The sequence below is a fragment of the Protomyctophum bolini genome (assembly GCF_963924005.1).
Source record: "Protomyctophum bolini genome assembly, chromosome: 12".
NCBI classification, from domain to species: domain Eukaryota; kingdom Metazoa; phylum Chordata; class Actinopteri; order Myctophiformes; family Myctophidae; genus Protomyctophum; species Protomyctophum bolini.
Genome location: NC_137873.1, coordinates 19,076,599 through 19,103,119, shown reverse-complemented (window position 1 = coordinate 19,103,119; position 26,521 = coordinate 19,076,599). Strand labels below are relative to the sequence as shown.

The following is a 26,521-nucleotide window of genomic DNA, read 5'->3' as shown; positions in this document are numbered from 1 at the left end:
GTAAGTGAGTGAGTGTGAGAGAGAGAGAGAGAGAGAGAGAGAGAGAGAGAATGAGGGCAGCAGAGGGAGGCATGGGACTCACATTAAACATTCATCCCACTTTGAATCAAGAAGAAAGCACCTTCAGATCTTTCGACATAACAGACATTTCAAAATTAATTTATTCATGCTTTATCCTTTTTTCTTCATTAAAGCATTTTACAACTAGAACTGCAATAACTGCATTGTGTACAGTACATTCAAGGTCAAAGAATTCCCTTCTCTTTTAATCTCTCACATTAGAAAAATACATTCAGCATCTTTCAGTAGAACCAATCCCACCTCAATGCAGCAAACATGCAGTTCCTCATTGTGCCAGTAGATGGAGTAGTCTGCCTGAAATGTTGGCAGTTTTCTGGTCTTCGAGACAGGCACTACATTCTTCTGTACAATGTACCTCAGTACCAAATATAGCTCAAACTTCAATACTCATTCATAAATACACATAAAATACCATTTTCCCAAACCCCACAAAATATAAATATGTGTTTATAAAACTATAAAAATAAGTCATGAGACTTCATCTGTGGAGTGTGTGGAATCCACTTGGCCCCATGAGGCCAAATCACATACTCGTTTACGGCGCTCACCGAAAGCTGCAGGGTAAAGCCTGATCTATACTTCGTGGCACTACAGTGTCACGTGCCATAAATAGCCTGCCTAGATATTTTGGCACAGTCCTGTACCTACAGTATACAGTCTTTTACAGTATGTTGTCTCTATCGGGTGGATAGCCTCATGTCCAAAATTGTTACCTTTCAGGGTCAAAATTCTAGAATATCAGATCGACAAGCTCATACTCTATGAGCTTGTCATTCATCATATTACAGCATCACACAAAAGTATCAAAAGTAGCAGATCCACAAGCTCGAAATGTGGCGCAAAGAGGTTTGAGTATGAGCTTGTCGATAGAGACAACATACTGTAAGGCATTAATTTACGAAAAAACACAAAAAGTTCAAATAAGGAGAATAGATACGAGGTCTGCCCGACAGCAACAATCAATGTCATGGGCAGTCTGTGTGTTATGCTGCTTTCACACTAGCAGCGACTGACAGTGACAGACATATGAAGTTAAACACAAAAGGTTTCAAGACACATGTCCCTGCGCGATGGGCATGACACGCCACTACAAAAACAAAAGTTGAGCTGGCTTCAACTTTTTACGATGCTCCACCAATGACGCAGTGAAGAGTCAATCAACCATATTATTTCATGATTCCTGCTCCGTTATGGGAATGGAAGAAAAACAAATATTGTGTTAACCATTTCCCTGTGCTATTTATTTATCCCCAGCCTTTTCATCCATGCAGTGTGGCTTGAGCAATACTTTTAACAAAGACCACACTTGATGGCTTTTTAAGCTTTTGTCGCCGCTAGCACAAACACAGCATCAGTCTCACTGCACTTTTAGTGCCATTACACTATCATTATCTATCCTCCATTTGAATGTCACAGTCAGTAACAATAGTAAACATATGAAATGTCCACATGACCTCCATCTCTTGTGCAAATCAGCATTGTTACAGGACAGACATGCTGTGCACATTGTCCGGCTGTGTTTCTACGGTGGTTTGACAAATATATCACCCTCCGTGTATTCTAGTCTTTTCTCCAAAGTCAATTACTGCTCTCTCACTTCACGGATCGCTGCTCTGTCCTTCTCCTCAGGAGGTAGTTAACGCTTGAACCCACGTTCTGTGCTGGTGGTCTATACTTTGGTGGTGCTGAGAACAAGCTTGCGCTCGTAGCTGTAGATAAACGTTGCAGCAATGACCAGCATCGCTCCTAGGAAGAAAACGCTGTGGAAAATAACAGAGAAATGCGTTCATGTTTAACCACGTAAGCCGTATTTTCTGTGTGTGTGTGTGTGTGTGTGTGTGTGTGTGTGTGTGTGTGTTGTAGTCGCAGCCATGTGTTTACCTAGTGGGATCAAAGTCTTTCAACAAGAAGTATGAAATGACCGTGGACAAGATGATGGACACGGAGGTAGCGAACCCTTTGAGGATGTTGTCGGCGTATTTAATGACCGCTGCAACTACCAAACCGCCTAGAGCCTGTCCATATGCAACACAAAGAACAACACACTGCGTTGGAATATATTCATCACACACACAAACACACACACACACACACACACACACACACACACACACAACTTGTGAGGACTTTAACATTTTAAGACAGGAATTTTCTCCGGCACCTCTAAACTTTAAGGACTGGTGTGCATTGCACCTCTGCCCCTTATGTGATCATGACACTTCCTACCTGTAAAACCACGACTGTACACGTAATTCTGTTGTATCCCTGAAATATCCCCGCCTCTACCACCCTGCCTCCATCATACACCATCATGCCTGTGAAGCCAAACACCAAGCCAAACAACCCTGGAATAGAGAGAAACAGAGAACGAGAGAGAAAATAACATGGGCTTTCAGTTGACATGAAGACAAAACACACACAACTAATCACTCAAGGACATAACAAAGGAGACTTCACTCTGCTGTTAGGCACTCGATAAGCTCAAACCTCTTGAAAAGTTGAAGTGTAAGCAAATTGACTTAGAACACAGATACGCATGCGTACTATGCAAATAAATAAGATATGCCGCTGTTACTCACCGAGCTGAATGTTGCGGATCCACACGCTCTGTTTGGTCTCCTTGAGGATCTTCTCAAAGTAAACGCCAGCGAAGCCGCTGGAGATGCAGGCTATGAGCACGGCCATAACCCCAATGAACTGGGTGCCTGCGGACAGCGCCTTCTGCTCAGAGTTGCCAATAGAGTCTGTGGGCCACTGTGGTTTGTAAAGGAAACGCATGCTATTACTCCAGGACCAAAATGTACACAAAATAGGTTGAGAGTTGAGACACACTTAAGGCATTGTGAATAAATACAGCACATAAATACACAGTACTGTACGTAAACACATTCTGGTGTGGAGAAACAATCCCCAATAGTCTTGGGAATATGTATAGAATTAGTTTTTGTAATTTGTGCGGATTATTGTTCACGGTCAGAGATTTTTATACCAGCAAAGTTAACCTGCTTTTTGTTAACTTTTGGTCATACTTTTGGAATTCACAGAATTCTGTTCCAAGTGGATTCCTCGAGACTCGCGTCAGTGCAACCACACCTTTCTGATTTGTACTGTTTCTGTCTCATACGAACAGCAGACGCCTGTATTGTGAGTGGATGGAATGTGTTCAGTACCTGGACCAGTGCCACACCGGCCATTAGAATGACCAAGGAGAGCCACTGGTACTGGCCCAGCCTCTTCCCCAGCATGGAGACTGAGAACAGTGCTGTGGTGAGGATCTTCAGCTGATATGTCACCTGTAAGGGTCACACGTACATCACACACACACATAGATTAGAAACAACGGGACAGTTCGCTCGCTTTAAACACAGCAGTAGAAAGACATGAGGTCATCATAATATACACAGTGTCACAATCCTCGTCAAACTTGTGCCCAATTCTAACCCTAACCGCAACCTGAATTTTTTACTGTAGTCAGAAGCTTAAACGGTTTTCTTTTTGAGGGTCGCTAGCCCCTCCTATATACAGTACAGCTTTAATGTTTGTCTTTCAACGATGCTTGTTTAAGAAAACGCCATAGACAATAAAGAGAAATGTAATGTTGACTTAACAAACATTAGCACCCGTTGCTTAAACAAACATTATGTTGTAATTGATGTTGTAAGATGATAAGAGCGCCCCTCACTTCACACAGGTGTGATTTTTTTAACTATAAAAAATATATAATAGCAGATCTACAAGCTCAAAACACATCGCTTCCTGTCACGTTTCAAGCTTGTATATCTGCTACTTTTGATGCTTTCGTGTGACACTGTAGGATGTCAAGTAGGGCGTTACACACACACCTGATAGGTGGCAGCGTCCAAGTTGGACAGAGCCACGTAGAGCAGATTGTTCTGCAGGGTGTAGATGGCTGCGGGAACGGCCAGCTTCAAGGTGTCCATGGGTTTACCTACGATCTCCTCCCTTAAGACCCGGTGCAGGGAGCGCACACTGAAATCTAAGTAAGGAAAGGAAATGGAGAAACCACCTAAGATGTCAAAGAACCAAAGACCCATATAACGGCATGGAATCAAGTATATTTCAGGGTTTACAGGCATTTGTTTTTGTGCAAGCCCCATAATTTGTTAGTTTCAGGAAAGAAAAAGGGGGCGACAGAGAGAGGGAGAGCAAGGAGAAAGAAATGAAAAGAAACATGTAAAAAGAAAAATAGATATATACACATACTGTATAGCATAAGCATTACAAAGCGAATATACTGTATGGGAGGCGGCCTTTTTTCCGACAGCATTCTAGCCGACGGGGCAACGATCCGATCCGCAGCGGGGGGACATTCGCTGCGATGCGAAAAAGCGATGGTCCGACATGCGCTGCTCCCGTGCTTGCGGTTAGGGTTAGGTTAGGATTGAGGTTTTGGATCAATATGCTGTCGGAAAAAAGACCTGCACCCATACTGTATGTACATGAGGTTAGACATAGGTGCATGCATGTGGATCTCTGACTTCATGTGGCTTAAATATTTCAAAAGACACAAAACATATGTGGGAAATATTCAAGGATTTACATCTTTGGCGTGCAAAATAAATTTGGCGCCGATAGGCCCAGTGGTTTTGCCAGATCATCTATCCCTGGACAGTGGACACACACACACACACACACACACACACACACACACACACACACACACACACACACACACACACACACACACACACACACACACACACACACACACACACACACACACACACACACACACACACACACACACACACACACACACACACACACACACACACACACACACACACACACACATTGCTGCTGGGAGCCACGGTGCAAGAAGGGATTCAGTAGATACAGTAGATGGATGGATGGACAATAGATAGAGACAGACAGACAGACAGACAGACAACTCACTGAGGTCTCTGAAGACGAGCAGGATGCAGGTGAGTATCTTCAGCACCTCGGCACACACCACGGCGGAGGAGGCCAGGTAGCGCGGCCCCTCCTCCTTCTGGGTGCGTGAGTAGCGCATGGTGAGCACCAGGGAGGTGGTCTGCAGCACCAGCACGCCCAGGGACATGTACTTCAACCTAGAGGTAGACATGACCGATGATGGCGCCGGCGGCTCCTGCTCAGGGCCAGACGACGACGACAATGACAGGAAGGGGACCTTGAAAGAAAACATGTGGGATTTAATTTATACCAGTGATTGATGATGATGATGAATTGTCTCTGTAGGGTGCTTTTCAGGATTCAAATAAATAAATAGCAGAAGTAGCAGGTATACAAGCTCAAAACGCGCCGCTTGGCGCCACGTTTCGAGCTTGCAGATCTGCTACTTTTGATGCTTTTGTGTGCCGCTGTAGTATGATAAAGTAGGGCATTTATTTCCGAAGATTCAAGAAACACAAAAAGTTCAAATATAGACATCGAGTAGCCAGACAACTATTCCACAATCTCTGAATGCTATATACTACAGTATATACTATAGTACATGTCATAGCTTCCATTCTCCAGACTGTATGACGAAAGCATTTGAAAATTGGGAGAGGCAACAGTCACGTGTGACTAGCCTGCCAGCAACGATACCAAACTGGGGTTTGACATGCATTAGGCCACACACCCCCATTTGATACTTATTTTTGCTCTTGGACCCCAATCTACTCCAGAAGGTCTGTTTACTTTTCTCACTTGCAAAAGTAAAATCGCGAGTCTGCATTTAACTCCCTATCTTCACGTCACCCATATGCCTAAACTTTGTAGCAATTATTTCCTTTTTTGTTGAAATGGTCAATCTACAAGCGCAATGTATGTAGATCGGCTATTTTCACAATTTTAACATTCTAGATTCTATTTTCTGTGAGTGACACACTTTCAGAGAAGTCATGCTTCTATGGAACTTCTACGTAATCTAAATGGCGACTGAGAACTTTAATCCATGAGTAGATAAAATAAATAGAATCAAACGACTGAGCGAGGGAACAGAGAGAGATTGATTGATTGAAATATTTATTAACAGTTTGCAGAATTACAGTACATTTCAAGCACAACTCAATACAAAGACTGTTAACTGTGAGTGGACGACCCAATAAAGCATTACACTTCAAGAGGGTCCACCTTGTTCAATTCATCAAAACATTTAGAGACGTACAAATGTTCCACATTTTGGTGTCATTGGAGCGAAAAGAAGAGAGAGAGAGAGAGAGAGAGAGAGAGTAGAGACTCTGGGCAGTGGGCAGGCAAGCAGAGAGTGAGAGTCATTCAGAGGAATGCTAATGCTTGTCTGGCTGAGCAGTAAGGGGCAGTAAAGCTAAAAGTGTGGTCCTGCCCCGGGGCTGTGTGTGATGGCCATTTAATTCCCAGGAACACTCTGCATTCCACCACCGTTCACAAACAGTAGTACGATATAAACCCAAGCAAACAACAGGACGTTAAAACTGTAGTCCTGTAGTGGAACAATAACATGGTAATACCCCCAACACAAACTTCACTGAATAATGTTCAAAGTTTACAGGCGTAAAACATTGGGTGAATTTATTTTAAATAAGAATAACATATGAAATTGACATAAAGTGTGTAAATAAAGGCATAGTTGTGCAAATAGTGTAATGGGCCGGGAACAATTGACATTGTGACAGGGAGTCACTATCAGGATATTGGGAAATACAGTATCCTGTTACACTATTAATATCCTGTTGGTTAATGAACAAGTATGCTTTTTAAGCACAGAGCACTATATGAGTATGATGAAATAAAATAAAATATTTTCTTAAGTCTCAGTCTAAGGAGTTTTACTTCTATTTTCTATACGGTGAGCGAATCTTTTTCTGTCAAAGGTTAATGAACAAGGAAACTTTTGTTTTTACTTTTGTAAATGCGGTGACATTGATAATTGTCACCGCATGTATAATATTATGAAGTTATGAACATATGTGCACATGTTTTTGGACTTATGATTTAGCACATCATGATGTATATGAACATCAGCAGCCCACTAGCATGCATTTTTGAGTGGTGCAACCAATCCAAGGAACAGCAATGTCCATGTTCACCTATGTACCCGCCTATGTGTTGGTTAATGAGCACCAGTATATGACTATTAGTACCAGTAGGGGCGCTGTTGTGCCGGAAACAGAGAGAGTGCTGCACTGTTGCAGGAACCAATGACTGAGTGAGACTGAGTTCTTGTTGTCCTAGTCTTGTCTTCTTTGTCTTGTCCTATGGTTTTTCTAAAACCTGCATCTAACCCCGACCTCTCAATCGCATCTCAGGGCAAATAGTTTTCTTTAATGGGACAATACACATTAACATCACTGTGCCAAATTTAGTTAAAACGTTATTTTATTCTGCTGTCCCTGGACAGTCTTTAACGTTCCCCTTTAGACTTACGACTTATTAACATTATAACCACCTTAACACCACAAGCAGCATGGGAGGATGTTCACAACAGACAAACCATACCAGAACCAGACCATTTTGTACAATGTTTCTATTCAACTGTATGACACTTTCTGCCAGAAACCAGCTAACCACACCTTTATGTCCAGAGGGCCCTCTTTCCCCTACGCCTTAGGCCCGGGGAAAGAGGGGGTGTTTTTTCATCTGACGACTGACACTGTTCATATAGTTACACCCTTCCTCCACCCAGCAGCATTTAATTACTTTGTTGTAATTCTCAGTATCATTCTCATTGTGGTCTATATCCTTGCATGTCACAACAACCCTCAAGCCACTGTACCGGTTTGGCTGGTTTATGCAGCTTTCTTTTCAAAGCTGTCAAAGTTTCTCTTAAGTTCACATTCACTTCCTCGTGGCTCTCTCTGACATCCAAATGAGAAACAAATGGCGCTGTCAATAATCTACTGCAACGGCAGTAAAGCAGACGTCTCAGTGGAGGTGACAGCAGGTCAGAAAGCTTTACAGCTGACCTCGAGAGACAAAGTCCCAGTATTCTGTGTGATAAAGTAGACAATAAACAGTAGACAAATACAACTCCATCCTGGCTGCATAGATCCTGCTACGTAAAAGGAACGCGTGTAAGACTAGTCTGAATGCGCAGGGAGGTGTGGTGTGTATAACACACTGGTGTCCTTATGTAGTCCATCTGAAGGCTCTGGCTGCTGGGGAACACTCGTACAATCTGCCTCTGTCTACCGCCTGTGTGTGTGTGTGTGTGTGTGTGTGTGTGTGTGTGTGTGTGTGTGTGTGTGTGTGTGTGTGTGTGGACACACACACACACACACACACAGGAAAACTTTGGAAAAAGTTGCCCCCATATTCATAAAGCTCTCTACGCAGAGTGGACAATATGAGCTTTCATATACAGAATAAAAATAACTATGGTTAAACGAAAGATACTTGTTCTACCAAATCACTCGTAACTCTTAACTATCTGAAGAATCTTAAAGTTAGCTGAAAAGAAATGGTCGTTCTTTGTAGATTGTGGCTAGCAGACTGTCAGATGGAAGCCTGCTTTGCATTTGAATATCTTACTTTCATAGAGTCCGTAGTCCGTACTGGCAATGGCAGAAATATAACCACTTGACACAGCAAACTTTGGCAAAAACAGCCTCTACAAGCCCACAACATGTCCCAATGCGTTGTGAGCTTGTAGATCTGAGCAGATAATTTAGTATAGAGCCCTGGGGTACTCCAGTCAACTGAATACTGTACATAGGGATTAAGTGGCTAAGTGACAAAAACACTACAAGTTAGTGTGTGCCAAAAGCCCACCAAAACAAACAACAAACATTCTGATAACAACATTTACTACAGATTTATGTTCTCACATGTCTGGCTGCTGATTTACCTGCATATAAAAGCGACCCAGTAGTTTGTCCTCTAGTAGTTTTCCAGGCAAAATCACTCAGCAATAAGTCGGCACAGAAACATGATGGATTTGCATGTTATTCCACCTTATATTGTTCATAGATGGACACATTCATTCCAATGTAGGCCAATGTTCTCCATGTTAACTAAGAATATTTTACAAGTACCTTTATGTAAGAGCCAACGTCATCCATGGCTTCATCAGCTGGGCCTGATAGGTCTTCAGTGGACATCCCCAATTACATAGGAACAAAATCAATCTCTGATCCTCTGTGTTAGCCGCCGGCAGTGTGAGGATGCTCCTCAGTCAGGAGCGTAAACTAGTTTCCCCACACAGCACAACATGTGCACTAACCTGTTTGACTTAAAGCTATGCGTTTGTGCCATGTATACGTCACATGCTGATGACACTGGGAATAAGATAACCTGTGGGAGGATCCTACAAACTGCATGCCTCAGGCTCAGGTGAGCAGCTACCATTTAGGCGTCACCATAAACAAAAGCAGGTCGGTCGTACTTCTGCACACCAGTTGTCTTTCTACACTTAGCAGCTGCACGGGAGTGGGGACTGCCCATACACGGGACTCAGTAACTTAATGATTATACACTTTTATTGCCTATATTAGGCAGCGGTGGCCGAACGGTTTGCAGAGCGGTCTTGATATCGGAAGGTCGCTAGTTCGTATCCCCGGACCGGCACATTAAAATGACCACCGCTGAAGTGCCCTTGAGCAAGGCATTGAAGCCCTACCATGAAATGTTCTATGAGCAGGGCCTGGCTGTAAACAACTTCTTGAGCTTAGTCCAGTTACCCTGGGTAAACATGGTAACTTTGCTTTGCTTACTTTATTGTTTTTCTCAATGATAGTCAACAGGAAATGTGGTAGCCAGATCTATACAGTATGACCTTTCTCACAAGGCACACAAAGTTCCTAAACATTAAATCACCTCACAAGCACCAATTAGAAGCCACAAATAAGTAAAGAAACAAGGACACAAGTCCAAAGACATCATACCCTGGGTTGTCCTTTCTGAAGCAGTGGTGTAACATTTTGTTAATGTAACCATTTGTACATTCTGAGAGTGTACACCAGTGTAACTAAACTGACCATAAGCATCCATTTGGTTTGGTCACATTTGTACACTCTCAGACCTAAATGAACACTGATGATTTCCACATGAATAAATCAGATAATTCAATTCACGTTCACACGTCAGAGAGCCAACAGCATGGGATACAGTTTCACAGACACAGACCCCTCTGCTTCTGGGGGACATTTAGTGAGGAGCCCATGGCCATAGGGTCATGTAACACAAGTGCAGTGAGAAAAGCAGGTCAGAGTGAAAAAACAGGCCTCTGTCTTTGTTAATGTGCTGAAATCTTGGTTCAACGCCACAGCAGCACGTTGCATAACGTCACGATGACGACTGTAATGAACCGCGAACAAAGCCTGGTGGATTTCATCCAACTCATAGTGGATTATTCACTGTAGGCAAGACAGTGGTGGAAAGTATCTACTGGTACACTTAAACTTAACTACAGTTTTTCAGTACTTTCACACTTCACTTGAGTGTGTCCATATTTCAGTACTTAATACTTCTACTCCACTACATCTTAGAGGCAAATATTGTACTTTTAACTCTGCTGCAAGATCTGAAAACTTTAGTTACAATTGAAGTTACTTTGCAGATTTTGAAGCCCCATTTTATACAATTCAGACAAAAAAATATATAAAAAAATAATAAATAAAAGCCACCACTCATCTGCTGATAGATTTAGTTGAGGTGCTGGAGTCACAAAAGTATAGATATGAAAGAATAAAGGGAGGCTCTGCTCACTCAAATCTGTGCACAATCATGCAGGTAGCCTATGCAAGCTTTCTGTACTACTTCAGGCATCAAGAAGGTGCCTGAATCCAACTGATATGATGCTTTCATCACAATAGGCCAGACAGCGATATGTGTCGTTGTATGGACACAGCTGGCTTATATTAAGGGAGTTGACTTCACCAGCAGCAAATATTTAACTTGAACAGTGTTGACAAAGCTACAGGATGCGGAGCCTCTGTTCTGTCAGGCGACTAAATTAAATGTTCATGTTCAAGTGCTTTTACTGCCATTTATAGGCAAACATGGAAAGGTTATATTAGGAGGAGTGAAGGCAATAAATATGAATGAATGATCACATTGATAACAGATTTTTGATGGATGCGGATGGATGATGACTGACTGACTACATAAGATTTATTACAGTAAAAAGTGAAAAAAGAATTCTGAACCTACGTGACTGTTCTTATGTGTTATATTCCTTTACCCACTTAGATATTATATAAGCTATATGATTATTATTTTATCAAATTGTGTCATTGTGTAAATATTTTGTGAAATCACAAATACTGGTAGTCATCCCCACAATAATGTCACTATAGATAATGAGGTATTTGCACAGAAAAACCTGATCTGATTTTGTGTCCATATCAGACCTACTGTAAAACACTAGCTCCCACTCCCAAGTCTGCAGCACTGAGTCAAGACCCTGGCAAAACACTCTTGCACAAAACAAGCATTGCATCATTCCAAACTGTCATTTCTGGTGCGTGAAGAGTCATTCCATTCATTCAGTACATCAGTACACTAGGCTACAGCACTGTCTGCAGCTATAACAACATTTTACAAATAGGCCTATTTTTTATTGCGCTGTAATTTATAGGCTACAATTAGATCCAAATCAAAAAGCTGTAAGCCTAATTCTGATAAAGTAAAGTCAGACTAGAGAAGTCTGGTTATTATCATTCAAGCATGATTTCCATGTCACCTTCGCCAAGTCATAAAATAATATCCTAGCCTACTTTTTAATTCCCCTGACGACGCCATAGAAAGTGGTAACTAAAGTTCCATCTACACGAATTTCTCGTACACTCGTACGAGAAATTCCGTCGTACGAGGAAGTATACATTAAGTTAAGTTAACATGGCAGCAATCGCCATCCCGAGAAGATTACACACCTAAACCTATAAACACATTATCACTTTTAAGCTTGCCTTGTTGTCAGGTTTATCTCCATTCTCCAGTATCCTATCGTTAGAAACGTATTCTTTCCCCCAACTCTTCTCCGTCTCCTAAACACATACAAGTTTACTTTTCTGATAGCGCTCGGTCGACACGCCGCATCATGTAATGTCTCTTCATAATAATGTACCTGAGGGATTTAACAGCGTTGAAAGACTCTGGGTGAATGAATGGATACTCACTCGCTGGATGAGGATCTTCTCTTCTCTCAAGAGGTCTTCTTGGAGCTGCAATCCGCAGCTGTTGACAGACGTTGTTGGAACCCCCGGGGTGATCGTGGACTTGACAGTGATCTGCATTCACACTGAATCTACCTGGCTGTACTGCATGTGAACCTATACTACAGTAGTACTAGTAGTACACGACACTTTCACTTTCCCACCGCCTAGATTTGGCGACGCCTGATGGGGAAGTTGGACTGAATTAATATTTATTTTTACCATTTTATCATTTTAGTCTGCATGCACAGTACACTTTTAGTCTTTTACTAATACGAGTCACACGATTTCTGTAATCTACGCCGGGATATTTTGTGATTTCTGTGTGTGAGCTCACTGAGCTGTGAATGTTTGTGTCTTTTTGTAAGTTTAGGTCTCAGGGAGACACCATGTATCTTTTGAGTATCGAGCTGAAAAGTTTGGAAACCAGTTTGTCGTGTGTTTACCGCGGCGTGGCGGTAGGGGACGCTGTGGGCCCGAGTGACTTGATATCTAGCGAGGTCGAAGAATCAACGGAAAAATACACACGTGTTTCCGGTGTTTCCTTCTGTAGCCTAGGACGGACAACACACGAGACTAGAGGAACATCCATACATTTATAGTTATTTAATTAGTTTACAGTAATTCACGGTAGTGAAAATGGTGCGCAAATTGAAATACCACGAGCAGAAGCTCTTGAAAAAGGTGGACTTCATCAACTGGGAGGTAGACAACAACCTACATGAGGTCAAAGTGTTGAGAAGGTATCACATCGAGAAGAGAGAGGACTACACCAAGTAAGAAGCAACAGTCTGTCTGTATGGACACTCATTCTCTGTCTGTTTGTCTGTCTGTCTGCCTGCCTGTTTGTCTTCCTGGACTACTCATTCTGTCTGTCTGCTTGCCTGCCTGTCTGTCTTCCTGGACTACTCATTCTGTCTGTCTGCTTGCCTTGCCTGCCTGTCTGTCTTCCTGGACTACTCATTCTGTCTGTGCCTGTCTGTCTTCTCTATCTGACTCATTCTGTCTGCCTGACAACAGTCAGTCAGACTCAGTACCCGATCTGTTTATTCACCTTCAAGTAGTGGTAGAAGAACTGTTTCGTTTTCTTGATTGAACACACCAGTAAAAGTCCTGCATTAAAAAATATATTGTATTTATACATGTTTATACAAATGCACACAAATGTGTGTATGCTTCTTTAGAGTGTAATGTCACCTGTTTTGCTTTTACACTTAAAAAAAAGGAACTGAGAGAAAATGAACATGTCTTGTAATATGAAACAAATAGCCTGTAAATGATCTTATAATGGCAATAAACAAGTTCAAAAAGCAAAAATGTAGACTACCAAACGTGAAAGCACTCATTATTGGTAATACGTGAAGGTGTCAATCATCATTTTAATGTTATAGCTGGTGAAAGGTGGGTTAGACGGACAATTTCAGTTACCAGAACCAGAGATGTGTGTTTAAATGGGTTTCGAGTTCAGTAGGTTTAAATAGGAGAGGGCATGTCTGATCTAATTAATATTCACATATCTAAATATTGAATCAAGCAACCTAACTGTCTGGGGTGCATACAAAAGCCAGAGTAGATACCTCAAGTGTTTGGTAATGGTAATGTTAACATTATTACAGGACACACTACTAGTAAAATGGATATTAGAGAATGAGGTTGACACTTGACAGTGGCTGTAACATTGTGGGATGTCTTGTCTTGTACTTTCTATCCATGGCCTTAGGTACAATAAACTGAGTCGTAACATCAGAGACCTCGCCCAGAAGATCCGTGACCTGGATGAAAGAGATGGTTTCAGAGCTCAGAGCACTTCTCAGCTCCTGGAGAAACTGTGAGTGTTGCATCCTAGATTGTCCGGCTCTGAATGGCAGACACAGTGTCCTAGCCTAGCGAACCACACCACAAACCTTATTTCAGTCTTGCACTTGTAAGTCACTTTGCATGAGAGCGTCTCCGGAACGTCTACGGTGTGAATTGTAGTTGTATAAATTAATCATAACCATACAAAGAATATCCTCCTCTTTTGCAGTCTGCATATCGCCTGAATTAAAGTAGAAACAGTACACCTCTGTTAAAATAAAAAGCAAGCTTTTAAGTGGTGCTTGTTATATTTTGTACATTACATTTCATCCATGTTGTTTTGTTTTGTCAGTTATATGATGCCAATTCTTATGCTATAGTTAATACAATATCAGCTCATTACTTTTTGCTTTTTATTCCATGATTTTGCAACCCATTTCTTCACCCAGTGTCAATTATCTAATGTAATCCTGGGCGCTACACTTCCTCTGCCAACCTGAGGGGGCAGCGGACTGACCTCATGCTTCCTTCTATGCATGAGGAGTCCAAGCTGCTTCTTTTCACTTGACAGGGGAGAGTTTCCCCGGCCGGACGTAGCGCGTGGAAGGAACACGTTATTCCAACCAGTTCCTTTCCCCTCCATCAGGTGCCCCGGCTGACCATGGGAGGTAGTTTAGAGACCAGGATTACTGCATGTTTTTTGTGACGGTACCTACCCTAGGGGGCACGGGGAGAACATGCAAACTCCACACAGAAAGGGCCTTTCTGTGTGGAGTTTGCTAATTGATTGAATACTTTATTAGTCAAAAATGTAAACTACACCGAGAGGTACAGTAAAACACTTGGGTTAAAAGGATAATTAATGACTGCTTCATGTTGCTTTGTTGTATATGAAATAATGCTGAGATTAAAACCAACATGATTGTTTCCTCTTCCAGGTACTGTATGGGTCTGATCCCCACCAAACAGAACCTGTCTCTCACAGAAAAAGTCACAGCTTCCTCATTCTGCAGGTAAAAAAATCTCTTCCTGTCTAATTGTTACGTGTGTTTGTCATAAACGAGATCTATACTTCAATACAATTTCCCAGCGAGAAATAAAGAGTGCAGCAATGTACCATACCATTGTGCAATCACATGTTCAGTTCTCTCTCACCAACCCGAAAAGTTTAGTCTCTGCATAAGTGTATGCAGCAAGCAAACACAAATGGACAGATCTGTCGGTTAAATAAACGAATCCATTTGTCGACAAATTGAGAAGGCCTTAATTCAAGGACAGCCCTGTTCTCATCACCGCCACACCTTTTTTCTCCATGATCTTTGTGTGTCTTAAACCATGCGACCCCCAGACGAAGGCTGCCAGTCATCATGTTGACTCTGCGTATGGCTCAGAACCTGAAGACAGCCGTTACCTTCATCGAACAGGGACGTATCCTTCACTGCAGCGTGGATTAAAGTTCTCAGTCGCCACGACTGATTCAGTCATTTGGATCCTAAAAGGGTCTTCTATGGATGCATGTTGTACAGTGAAAATAGCCGATCTACAAGCTCTCAATGCTAGCAATATAGTCAACCTAGCAATATGCTCAGAAGCAGCTTCCATAAAACCCTAATGTCTCAGATATTTCATAAAAGCAAAGGTTAAAGCCTCAATTGTATTTCTTCACATGGTTAGCAGTACAATAGCAGGAACAATATTACTAAAACATAATCATTTTGCTTATTGTGCTAATTGTTTAGGAAAAAGTGTTCTCGTGTGTGTGTGTGTGTGTGTGTGTGTGTGTCCTTTTATGCCGTTTCACAAATGGCAGATTACAACTTGTCCTGACAAAAATATTTAGTCGTTGACGTTGAGATTTTATTTAGCTTTAACCCATGCTAGTCACATTCTTTAGTGTAATGTGCATATTTTGCTTTTCTGGAATGTTGTTCATGTTGCTATAATTTTACCATGTTAGTTATTGTCTGTGCTTGAGGGGGAATTGTTTTGGTAGAAGTGTCCTTGATTCCATGTCAGATGTGCGTGTGGGGCCAGAGATTGTTACAGACCCAGCGTTCCTAGTCACAAGGTTGGTGCTACTACTGTTTAGAGGTGCAACAGTTAATCAAACTCCATTTCATTTAAAAAGCGATCCCTTGTTTATGCATGTCTTTCTAGCAACAAAAATATATATGTGTGTGTGTGTGTGTGTGTGTGTGTGTGTGTGTGTGTGTATATATGTATATATGTGTGTGTGTGTGTGTGTGTATATATATATATATATATATATATAACAAATGTAATCCATATAATAATCAATTGTTGGAACCCTACTACTGCTTGCTGTGGTCTGGTTTTAAAATTACAAGCATGTTTGGACCCTTTGAGCTACTGAACATAATTGGTTTGTAATTCTTTCTCAGAAATATGGAAGACTTTGTGACGTGGGTGGACTCCTCCAAGATCAAACAGCACGTCATGAATTACAATGAAGAGGTAAGTAGCCTTTGTATGCAGGGGAGGACTGAAAACACAAATCTGTTTATATCTTAAAGTAGCCACATATTTGTATATATCGATGGGGCTTGCAGTGGTTCAGTGGGAAGATGCAGCCAACCACTGTAATTCTTAAACTGTGACAAATGGATTCCTTTTAGCTTTCATCAGAATCTTTTCAAAGTGTGGGATTGCAATCGTCACGGCCAAATTGCCCCAGTGCATATATTAATCATCTGCTCCATAGCTCTCATCGTTAAGGACTCTGACTCTCGGCTAAATATATGCACAATAGATTGTATTTACTTTGCCTATACTGTAGTTCCTTTTCTGGATCTTTATCAAGGATGAAACTGCATCAACTCCAGAATTACTGATATCCTATATCAGTAATTCTGGAGTTGATGCCGTTTCATTCTACAGTTGTTAACCATTTTGTAGAATTTGTTTCAAAGTATTTGACATCTTGTTAACCAGTTAAGCCCTCTTAAGAAAAAATGGAAGATTACAAGCTCACAACGTGTCGCAACGGGATGTTGACAGTGGTTAAATTAATTATTTTTCCAGGATAGCCTTTGATAGTACACAGTAGAGAGAGAGACGGGGAGCGATATGCAGCAAATGCCATCGGGCTCGGGAATTTAACCTGTGCCACGCCGTCAGGCTGCTTCAGAGCCTATATGTGCCTTAACCGCTAGGCCAGCGGTGCTCCCACAGTTTCTAAATCTAGAAAAGTCATATGGTTAATAATAGTGACTTCAAAAGTGTTATGTTTTTGCTTTACAGAGGGATGACTTTGACCTGGTGATGTAGTTGTGTCATCATCATGGTACTATGTTCCCTCCATCACCCCTGAGGAGGAGGAGGACAGGAGTTCAGGGGAAGAGGTGCTTTGAATGTTGAAGAAGTGGACCAGAGCATCGCAGGTTTGAACTCTGTGTCAACTGGGAAAATTCAGCGGAGGAATTGAAAGAGAACTGCACTCCAACTTCTGCAGTTACTATTTGAAATTCCACATCATGGACAAAGGACTCTTCAGCCCTATTTAGACTGAACATATATTTGTAATTTTCAAATGTATAAACTCTTGTTCCTAATAACTTTTGGAAGAAACACATCAGTAGGATTTAACGCTGCCTTAACGGGCAATCACAACCACAGCCTGCCGTCTGGCCGAGGACAGTTCCATCTCCTGAACAGTGACCACATTTCCAGAGCCATTAAGACCTGAGGCAAATTCTACAAATGGTTCTCAAACCTTTTCCTGCCAAGGACCCTCAAATTGATATAGCATTTGCTATATCAATTTGATTTATATCTGAAAATGTTTTGTGCTTGGGACCCCCCAGATGAGGATAATTATAATAAAAATAACAATATAAAAAAACTGGCATATAGAGGGTATGCGCATGCATAAAGTAATTGGCAAAGTAAGTTTAACATTGTTTAACGTTGCTTAATGCAATCAAATAGGACTTTTGTGTTTGGATGTATGGGCAAAAAACCACCGATGCCATCCAAACTAGTCTGTGACCAGCATCATTGAAAAGGTTTTGTGGAAAGAAACCATGAGTGAATATTTGGCATTTCAGATGTTTATTTTATGGGTGTACCGGTGAGAATGGTTTAATAAAGAGTCTGCAGTGCCAGGGAATAAACAATGCAGAGTCTTGATTGAAGATGCTGTTTTCATTGTTTTCCTTTCTGGTGAAAGCTATATGGCAACATCACATAATTTAGCTGCATGTAGGTTTGATGTCTTGAACCCATCTGATGAAGCATGTAATGTATGACCATGATTTTGAGTTAATCGAGGTGATTTAAGTGAGTCCACTGATATGTGATTGATTACCCTGGTTTTCAAGGAATTAGTTTCAATCAATACATGTACGTCATAGCCAGTGACGTTTTTCTCACTGAATTGCACTTAGAAGGCTGGTTAGTTTAGGAGTAAGGAAGAAGCACACAGTGCTGACAGACTACAGTGATAAGATCAAAGTTTTTTTTTTAAAGCAGTCACAATGCATGCAGTGAGTTTTAATAAACATACTGACATTTTGACTGAAGTTCATGTATATAGGAAGAGGACAATCAAAACAGCTATAAGTTTACTGTTTTGGTTTTATTTTTACTTGGTTATGGTTTTATTCAATTAGCTCAAAGTGTCAAGCTATTTATCCGATGTAGACTGCTGTTGAGTACTTTTAATGGCACTCAAGTGTTGATTTGCAGTGTATGAATTTAAGTCACTGTTGAGGCCGCCAACAGTGTTGTGCTATGAGGAAGGAATGAGTTTGAATCCATGCTGAAGTGTGGTTTGTATAAAATGTCCTAGAAAATAATTTCTTGAAATGGGTGGGAGCTCTAGATCTGTCAACTCCTTGTAGACTTGTAGGATGCCTGAGTTCTTATCCACAGGCCAGTATGTTCTTGTAATGAAAGTAAACAATCTAGGAATCAGTATCTAGCTGTACCCTAGTCCTAGTGGAATTTCCCAGGGTGTTCAGTCACCTTTGTTGATCCCCTCACAATGGCGGTGTACGCAGTTCCTGGGGCAAATGTCTTCTTGCATTTCACTACCAGAGGTGTTCACCGAGGATAGGGGAAAATGGACACTACAGCCTGATTCATACTTAGTTACACACACACTAATCCACGCAGGTGCCCTGTAGGCCAGGGGTTCTCAACCCATGGGTCGCGACCCCTCTGGGGCCAGCTGTATGCAATAAATGCTGTGGTGTCACAATAACTGCAGTTTGACATCACAGTATTTGATTGCTTACAGGTGGCCTACAGGGCACCCCTCCGTGAATTGGTCTATAGAGCAGCCTTGCGTCATTTAGGCATCAGTGATCAGACACTTTCATAAAAGTCGATAAAATATGCACATCAAAACAGAAATTGGTAAATATATAATTTTGTTATTAACAAATGTCTTACAATTGTAAACATTTTGCAACAATAGGGTAAGACGAACACTTAAGACAATTGCACATGGATAGACGGATTTCCCTTCACTAGGAAACTTATGACCGAAACCCTTATACCACAGTGTAAACACATGAGAATTTCTCAAACCCTCTCCCCTCACTTTTCTAAGAAATGGAACTATGCTACCATAACACTGCACATCAAAATGTTGCAGTGCCTGTTTTCACATACAGGTAAATCCAGTCATAGAACAGTGGCTCAGTATATACTATGCAACTCGCTGCTGGAGAAGAGTCTACTAATTAGGGATGCACGATTAATCTATAGATATCGGCCTTCAAAATGAAATCACGGTACGGAACCCATATCAAAATAATATAGCTGTTTTAGACAATATTTGTTTTGAATGTGAAGCTGAAAAAGCCTTTTGTGTTTCATGTTGCAGATTCACAGGGAGTTTTCAAAATCAAAACGGTTGTAAAACACTACATTTAGAAGTAGTTTGAACCAATATGTGGCCAAATAAACGAGGTAATAATAATGCACCGTTTTTAGGATCTGCATCTTCATTAGTTACTGCATAACAGAAAACTTAATTTGACCATGCAATTAATCAAATATCAGCCCAAATGTCAATATCATGCATCCCTATACATACTCATAACAGACAAACTACATTTATGTCCCTCTTTAAGGCACCCATTTAGGAACTGTGGGCTTGCTGGGTAACAAAGTTAGCAGGAACAGGTGTAAATGTTTGGTTTCAAATCGTAGGTCAAAGCATTAACCCCCTCTTCAGTTCCCCCCCCCCCCCCCCCCCCCCCCCCCCCCATCAGAGCCACCAGAAACGCACATAGACGATGAGTGTGATGATGAAGACGGCGCCGGCAGCCACCTTGGCGTAAGTAGATCGCATGTTGAGGTACTTGGCATCACTCCGGTACTTCTTTGATAGGCTGGTCAGGTTGCTGGCTTTTGTGTCCAAGGCTGAGGGAAATACACAAGCATATATATAATGCCATATACAGTACTGCTTTACATATACTGCTATGTACCGCAAACAAATATTAAAATAGCTATCATGGTTTATCCTAATGCTAAGGAAAGTGCTGTTGAGACTGGGTCATTTTATGTTAAGGATTTCTCTGATGTGGGCTCTCTAAAACTCCTGCTCTCCATGGCCTAGTCTGATGTAATGCTGGTTGATCTATGGACCTTTGCACATCTGGTGATGTTCATTTAGAGAAGGTTTAGAACAAAAAGGTAACGTGTTGAAGAATGAAATTGTCCTGCACACAACTGTAACTTGGAAATGACTAGAAAACAGCAATCTGTCATAGACCTCAATTGTTTGCAAAACAAAAACATACATTGATTGACACTTCAAGTGTCAGCCGTCAGTTTGTGGCTTCATGATGCCTGTTACTTTGTCACTGTAAAGGTCTGTAACTCGGACAGCGTACAAATCAAACCAAATGGAACCGTAGGTGACTCCTTCAGTCTTTCAGTCACTAACCAGACAGAGCCTCCCCACGTTGCAGAACCTCCTCTATGTTGGCCACCATGATTCTCTGGACGTCCTGTAGCTCCGTGTTGATGCTGCCAAAGTTCTTCCTGGTCCTGCTGTCGATGTACGCCTTCTTTGTCTTCTGAATGTATGTATCTAGAACACATGTGACTCTTGCTCAAAGTCTGTGCTATTTACAGTCTGTCCAGTTTGAGGTTGTATATACACTACAGTAAACAAACTGATACTGAAATGCTTAAGTGTCCATTAAGTGCTTCCTCTCCGTGTTGTGACATTAGAATGAATATATATTTTTAATGCCCAACTAAAATGGACAATATATCTTACCAAACTCAATGAAGGAGTATGGACGCGATACTGTAGGCACTCTCCTTCCATACTGGTCGTGGAACTCAGTTTGAAGCTCCTCCAGGTATCCGAAGGCCATTTTCTTAGGAAATGTTGCTTCACATAAGGTCAGGTAGCACACCCCATTTTCTATCAAATAACTGAAAACAATGTACAACAGAAAAAACAACAACTCTGGTGTGTAATAGCAGTGTGAGCGACTCCAAAAGGCATTACATTGGGTACCGTACATGCAATTGCTTATTGATCCGTTTTGTCTCTACTAAGAATGTGCTTTAGATAGCATGTTATTTAGACAGATTATAGGTTCATTGTTTACCTGGTATCTTATAGTTTCAATATTTACAGTAGATAGCATAAACATACTGTATACCAGTGGTTACCAAACAGTCTCGGGACCCATTTTTATGGGTTGCAGATACATATCCCATTTTCTACGTTTAAATTATTATTTAAAAATAATATTTTCAAAATAATGGAAATGCTGACTATTTCATCTTTACAATGGTATGATGAAGCTTGGCAATTAATACCAGTAAGACGCGCAAACGCGGGAAGCGAACGCAGCTGAGACCCTGCAGATCATGTCTGTCTGTCTGTCTGTCTGTCTGTCTGTCTGTCTGTCTGTCTGTCTGTCTGTGTGTCTGTCCCGCTGTTACTGTATATGTGGACCTGGCCCCTTTTGTGCCCATATATGGAGCTGAGTGATTGCTGATGCAACACACTCCATATTTGGACGTATAGCGGGACAGAAACACACACAGACAGACAGACACACAAACAGACATGATCTGCTAGGTCTCATAGTAAGTGCTCACTGCGTTCGCAATAATTGAAATATGGAGGTTTCTGCCAGACGGCAATGATATCCCAGTGTGGTTGTGCTAGCCTAGTGTTGACTTACTGAAAGCCAAGATATCCCAGTGTGGTTGTGCTAGCCTAGTGTTGACTTACTGAAAGCCAAGATATCCCAGTGTGGTTGTGCTAGCCTAGTGTTGACTTACTGAACAGTGCTAGCCTAGTATAGTGTTTACTTACTGAAAGGCCATGTGTCCACGAGCCTCCAGCGTGCAGCGGCTGGGACTCTGCTCGTTGAGTTTACGGAACAGCTGTTTGGCTTGAGTCTGGTACTGCTGCAGGTCTCTGCCTGACTGAACCAACATGGACACATTATTAGTCTCTAGTCTGGTACTGCTGCAGGTCTCTGCCTGACTGAACCAACATGGATACATTATTAGTCTCTAGTCTGGTACTGCTGCAGGTCTCTGCCTGACTGAACCAACATGGATACATTATTAGTCTCTAGTCTGGTACTGCTGCAGGTCTCTGCCTGACTGAACCAACATGGACACATTGTTAGCCATGGGGTAGGGTGCAACAAATCGATTTAATCAACTATCAAAAAAGTAATGATAAACAGTAATTGAGTAAAATAATCAAGTATTAAAAATAATCGATTGCAGCCATAGTGATGCACAGTGTTTCCTTTCATTGGGCAATCATTCTAGTTCTGTCTCAAAGGGCTGCAACTATCCAGTTATTTAGCGATTACTTTTTTAAGCAATCGCATAATTGAGAAAAGTATTTCTCTAGATAATTAAAAATATATTATATACAACACACAGCACAAAATAAATCTGTTTATAATCAACTAAATCCACCACTCAGTGCACTCACACCCTATTTTGTCATACAATGCATCATGTACAAATAATGAAAATAGCCCAAGCTCACAATAATTTGGTCCAAATCCATTCGGGTATAATTGCATAATTTGGAAATTATGTTTAATTTATCCTCTGAATTTACCCAACTGTTTACAGTATTCCTTGGTGTTTGGGGTCTAAGTTATGTTTAAAGTTGAGGTTCTAATGTTGAAAAATATGTTAAAATAATATTATATATTCATTACACTAGCCTAAAATGTAGACTCTCGTAGATGTATTTATCGATTCTGAATTTTTTTAATGTCAGATTCTGACATTTGTAATGTCAGAATGTACATTTTAATGGCCTAACATTTAGGCTACCATCACACAGAAAACTGGGTGTGTTTGCAGTGGTTGTAATGTACTCTCTGTGGTGGTGTAACACTGCTAAATCAACACAGAACATAGATACATAAGTAGAGCCACACTTTCTGACAAAACAACTGCAACTTTAAGTAGTTTGTCAAATAATATTATAATTGATATACTTGAAAGTATCAACAGACGGTTTAATTACATAAAAGGTACATGGTAAACGGTTTAATTTGTACTACAAATCGAGGACACAAGAAGAAAAAAAGTCAAACATTAGCTGGATCACAATAACATTACAAGCATTATTTATTCAATAGTCATACCTGTTCATCCTCTTGCATGGATGCAGCCAGCGCCAGACCGTCCGCCACACGGGCGATCATTGTAAGAAAAACCATGTTGGTGTTTTAATGTAACTAAAAATATGTTGTTAAAAGTTAAAACTTGAAGAAATGTTTTTCATTTCAGAAATGAATGAGCTGGCCCGGAAGCCGGAAGTTAAGGGTACGTTGTGGAATTCGGTCCGACTGAAAACTGTCTCTGGTTGGTTTGTTGGTTAACACGAAAATGTCATCATGGCAAAAACTAATAAATATGATTAAATATTAGGCCACTCGTTTTACATAAATAACAAATACTTATACTTAAAATACGCTATTATTATTAATATTATTATTATTTATTATTATTATTATTTATTATTATTATTATTTATTATTAGTAGTATTATTATTGTTGTTATTATACTGTCTTAATCGTTTGCTTGTGTTCAATAGACTGTAATAAAATTCGCCAGCGACACCGTCGTACTACGGAGTATATAGGCTAGCCTAGAGAGCAAACCCAGCAGACCATAGATATGGAGCAGACCCTATGGAGCAGACAGATCGTCGGTGTTCGATTACTCATGTCTGGGTGGTAAATTGATAGATACAGATGCAGAAAGGACGCTCGTCTAGCGTCTCTTTGAAGCCGTTTTTCAATTAACAACAATTAACAAAGGACACCAAACGGACTGATATGGACACATTCTGTACAACATGGTAATTATTCTCATTATTATACATTTTGCTGTAAGATTCTATTGTTTCAGTCTATTATATGATATCATGGCCCGGCTTGATCGTGGAATGGCTGCATTTGGACCCATTCTTCAAGATTTTGATTGTTTGTGAGGAATAATAGGATCAGCACAGTTATAACCTTAATGTATAAACTACAAGATGCATTATTTCCTTTCCTTTTCTTATTACGGCGTGATGATTGATATTTGCTGCAATAAAATGGATGCAGATTTGTCTAAGCTCCTAATTTCTTATAGCCTATTTTCAAATATAACAACCCAGAACTAAAATAATACGAAATAAACCACTACATATTTTTAGGCACCACGCTATTTCGACATTTTAAAGATCATCATTATTATGACTATAGACCCCGAGATCAGCTGACATCTGCAGCTGGACTCACACACTGTCCAAATCCTCAGTGTTTTACGGGTCCATTTGGTTGATTTGGTTCCATTTATACTCTCTCGGAGTTAAAGTCACACTCCGGGGTTTGACAGTGGCAGCTGCACGCTCGGCTCGCCCCAGGCAGGACTGGTGCATATATAATGTGCTTAGATCATTTCCCAACCAGTCTACACATCATGCCTATAATAATAAACCATATATTTGCGAGTCTAAAATGATGCGATCATCAAGGCCACGTTTTAATCCCCTGACTGGCACAGAAAAACAACAATAGGCATTAGTAGTGTATCTTTAGATTTCAAATTCAAGGACCCTCACCATTTAACATGCATTGGTCACAGACCCCCATTCGATACCCTTTTTTGTTGTCGCTATAGGACCCCCACATCCTAAGTGCTTAAGGGGTCACACTCTCACAGAATTAGTACAGACCCTGTAACTGATAGTGTACAGATCAACCAAATGGACCCATAAGACCCTTAAATGTCATTTTGGACCCCTGGGCCCTGGGTGGTCCCCATACCTGACGTTGAGAACCAGTGAATTGGTAAGAAGCTGGCATCCATGTTTTTGTTGACACTGTAGGTTGGCATGCTGGCCTATTGTGTGCAGAGGTGGTGCAGCTGGCACCATGGTGTGTTGTGATTGGTGGTCTGATTCCCCCCTGGCGTGTGGATCATTTGATTCGTTCATTGGCAAAACAAAAAAACAAAAACAATCTGATCTGTGGCAGCAGGGTGTAGGGATGGATTAAGGACGATATGGACTAAATACAATTATGTAAAATAAATGCGGTATACATTTTGGACCAAATAGAAATACCTAAAAATTCAACGATATTGTGGGGATGACTATAGTGCACTAATCATCAGTGATGCCTATAGTATATAATTATATCAAATGGGTAAAGGAAAATAATAACATGGGGTGGCAGTGGCCCAGGACATAGAGAGGCCGCTTGGGAAAATGAAGGTTCCCAGTTCGATCCTGGCTGGCTCAGTGTCAAAGACACTGACTGAACCCCTAACTGCTCCATGCATGGTTTCTTCCACCGACACCATTGGTGTGTGAATGTGTCAATGTAATGCACATTGTATAGCGCTTTGGATAAAGGATCTACATAATATATACATGTGCCATTTACCATTTAGAACAGTCAGGTAAATTCTGAAAATGACACCATGTGTGTTCTCTCCACCAGGTGGGCCTGTGATGCTCGGGGGTGAGCAGAGTGGCTGAGATGGGCTGCACCTCGGCCAAGCAGGTGTCTGCGGTGCCCAACGGAGGAGAGGAGGCCCGCGGGAAAGCCTACAGCAACGGAGACCTCCTCTCTGGTAAGTTTCTATTCCCTTAGCTGTGAAATCCTGAGTTTAACATTTTCTTAATATCCATAGTTTCTGAAACAGTTTATGGTACCTTTCACTTCAAACATCAACTGAGACATTTTTCAAAAGGTTATACTTTTTTTCCAAAAGTATCCAAATCAGTTGCCAAAAAAACATTTTCAGTTTAAAGCTGACTGGAATAACACCTGTTCATTATCAATAACATAAATTGTTCAAAACTTCGTCCTCTCACCTTGATATTACCTGTTCATGTTTGGACTAAATCATCATTACAGATCTATGATGCAATGATCCATTTATGTGCTCTGTGTATTGCTGCTTCTGCTGTTGTGTTAGTTAGTGTTGTATGTTTTATTTTGTTTTGTTGAATTCTGTATGAATTCTTTATTTTGTTATT

The 26,521-nt window shown here is 41.0% G+C and overlaps 4 protein-coding genes across 6 annotated transcripts in view; 2 read left to right on the top strand and 2 right to left on the bottom strand.

Moving 5' to 3' along the window:
- Positions 1–143: 143 nt before the first annotated feature.
- Positions 144–12,401, bottom strand: slc35a3b (solute carrier family 35 member A3b). Of its 2 annotated transcripts, none has more exons than XM_080777948.1 (8): positions 12,165–12,401; positions 4,999–5,254; positions 3,924–4,078; positions 3,252–3,374; positions 2,661–2,835; positions 2,308–2,426; positions 1,963–2,096; positions 144–1,841 (listed from the first exon to the last, which is right to left on the bottom strand). In XM_080777948.1, exons 1-8 carry the CDS (start codon positions 12,279–12,281, stop codon positions 1,751–1,753), a joined length of 1,170 nt encoding a protein of 389 aa, XP_080634074.1. In that variant the 5' UTR covers positions 12,282–12,401; the 3' UTR covers positions 144–1,750. The 2 variants fall into 2 exon arrangements, with proteins under 2 accessions (XP_080634074.1, XP_080634075.1); XM_080777949.1 differs by lacking the exon at positions 12,165–12,401 and adding an exon at positions 9,081–9,267.
- A 321-nt stretch (positions 12,402–12,722) lies between these two features.
- Positions 12,723–18,318, top strand: imp3 (IMP U3 small nucleolar ribonucleoprotein 3). Its single transcript, XM_080777953.1, has 7 exons — positions 12,723–12,976; positions 13,921–14,028; positions 14,936–15,010; positions 15,346–15,425; positions 16,014–16,065; positions 16,400–16,472; positions 17,259–18,318. The coding sequence occupies exons 1-7, from the start codon at positions 12,840–12,842 to the stop codon at positions 17,283–17,285; spliced, it is 552 nt and encodes a 183-aa protein (XP_080634079.1). The 5' UTR covers positions 12,723–12,839; the 3' UTR covers positions 17,286–18,318.
- A 1,053-nt stretch (positions 18,319–19,371) lies between these two features.
- On the bottom strand, positions 19,372–23,781 carry LOC308325459 (vesicle-trafficking protein SEC22b-like). Its single transcript, XM_080777951.1, has 5 exons — positions 23,627–23,781; positions 22,318–22,430; positions 21,259–21,419; positions 20,920–21,066; positions 19,372–20,390 (listed from the first exon to the last, which is right to left on the bottom strand). Exons 1-5 carry the CDS (start codon positions 23,699–23,701, stop codon positions 20,236–20,238), a joined length of 651 nt encoding a protein of 216 aa, XP_080634077.1. The 5' UTR covers positions 23,702–23,781; the 3' UTR covers positions 19,372–20,235.
- A 445-nt stretch (positions 23,782–24,226) lies between these two features.
- The window catches only part of LOC308325464 (uncharacterized protein C1orf21 homolog), a 6,582-nt gene continuing 4,287 nt past the window's right edge, over positions 24,227–26,521 (top strand). For both annotated transcript variants that reach the window (XM_080777956.1, XM_080777955.1), the window contains exons 1-2: positions 24,227–24,346; positions 25,980–26,112. In XM_080777956.1, coding sequence (XP_080634082.1) covers positions 26,019–26,112 — 94 coding nt within the window. In that variant the 5' untranslated portion in view covers positions 24,227–24,346; positions 25,980–26,018. The remainder of the gene's footprint in view (positions 24,347–25,979; positions 26,113–26,521) is intronic.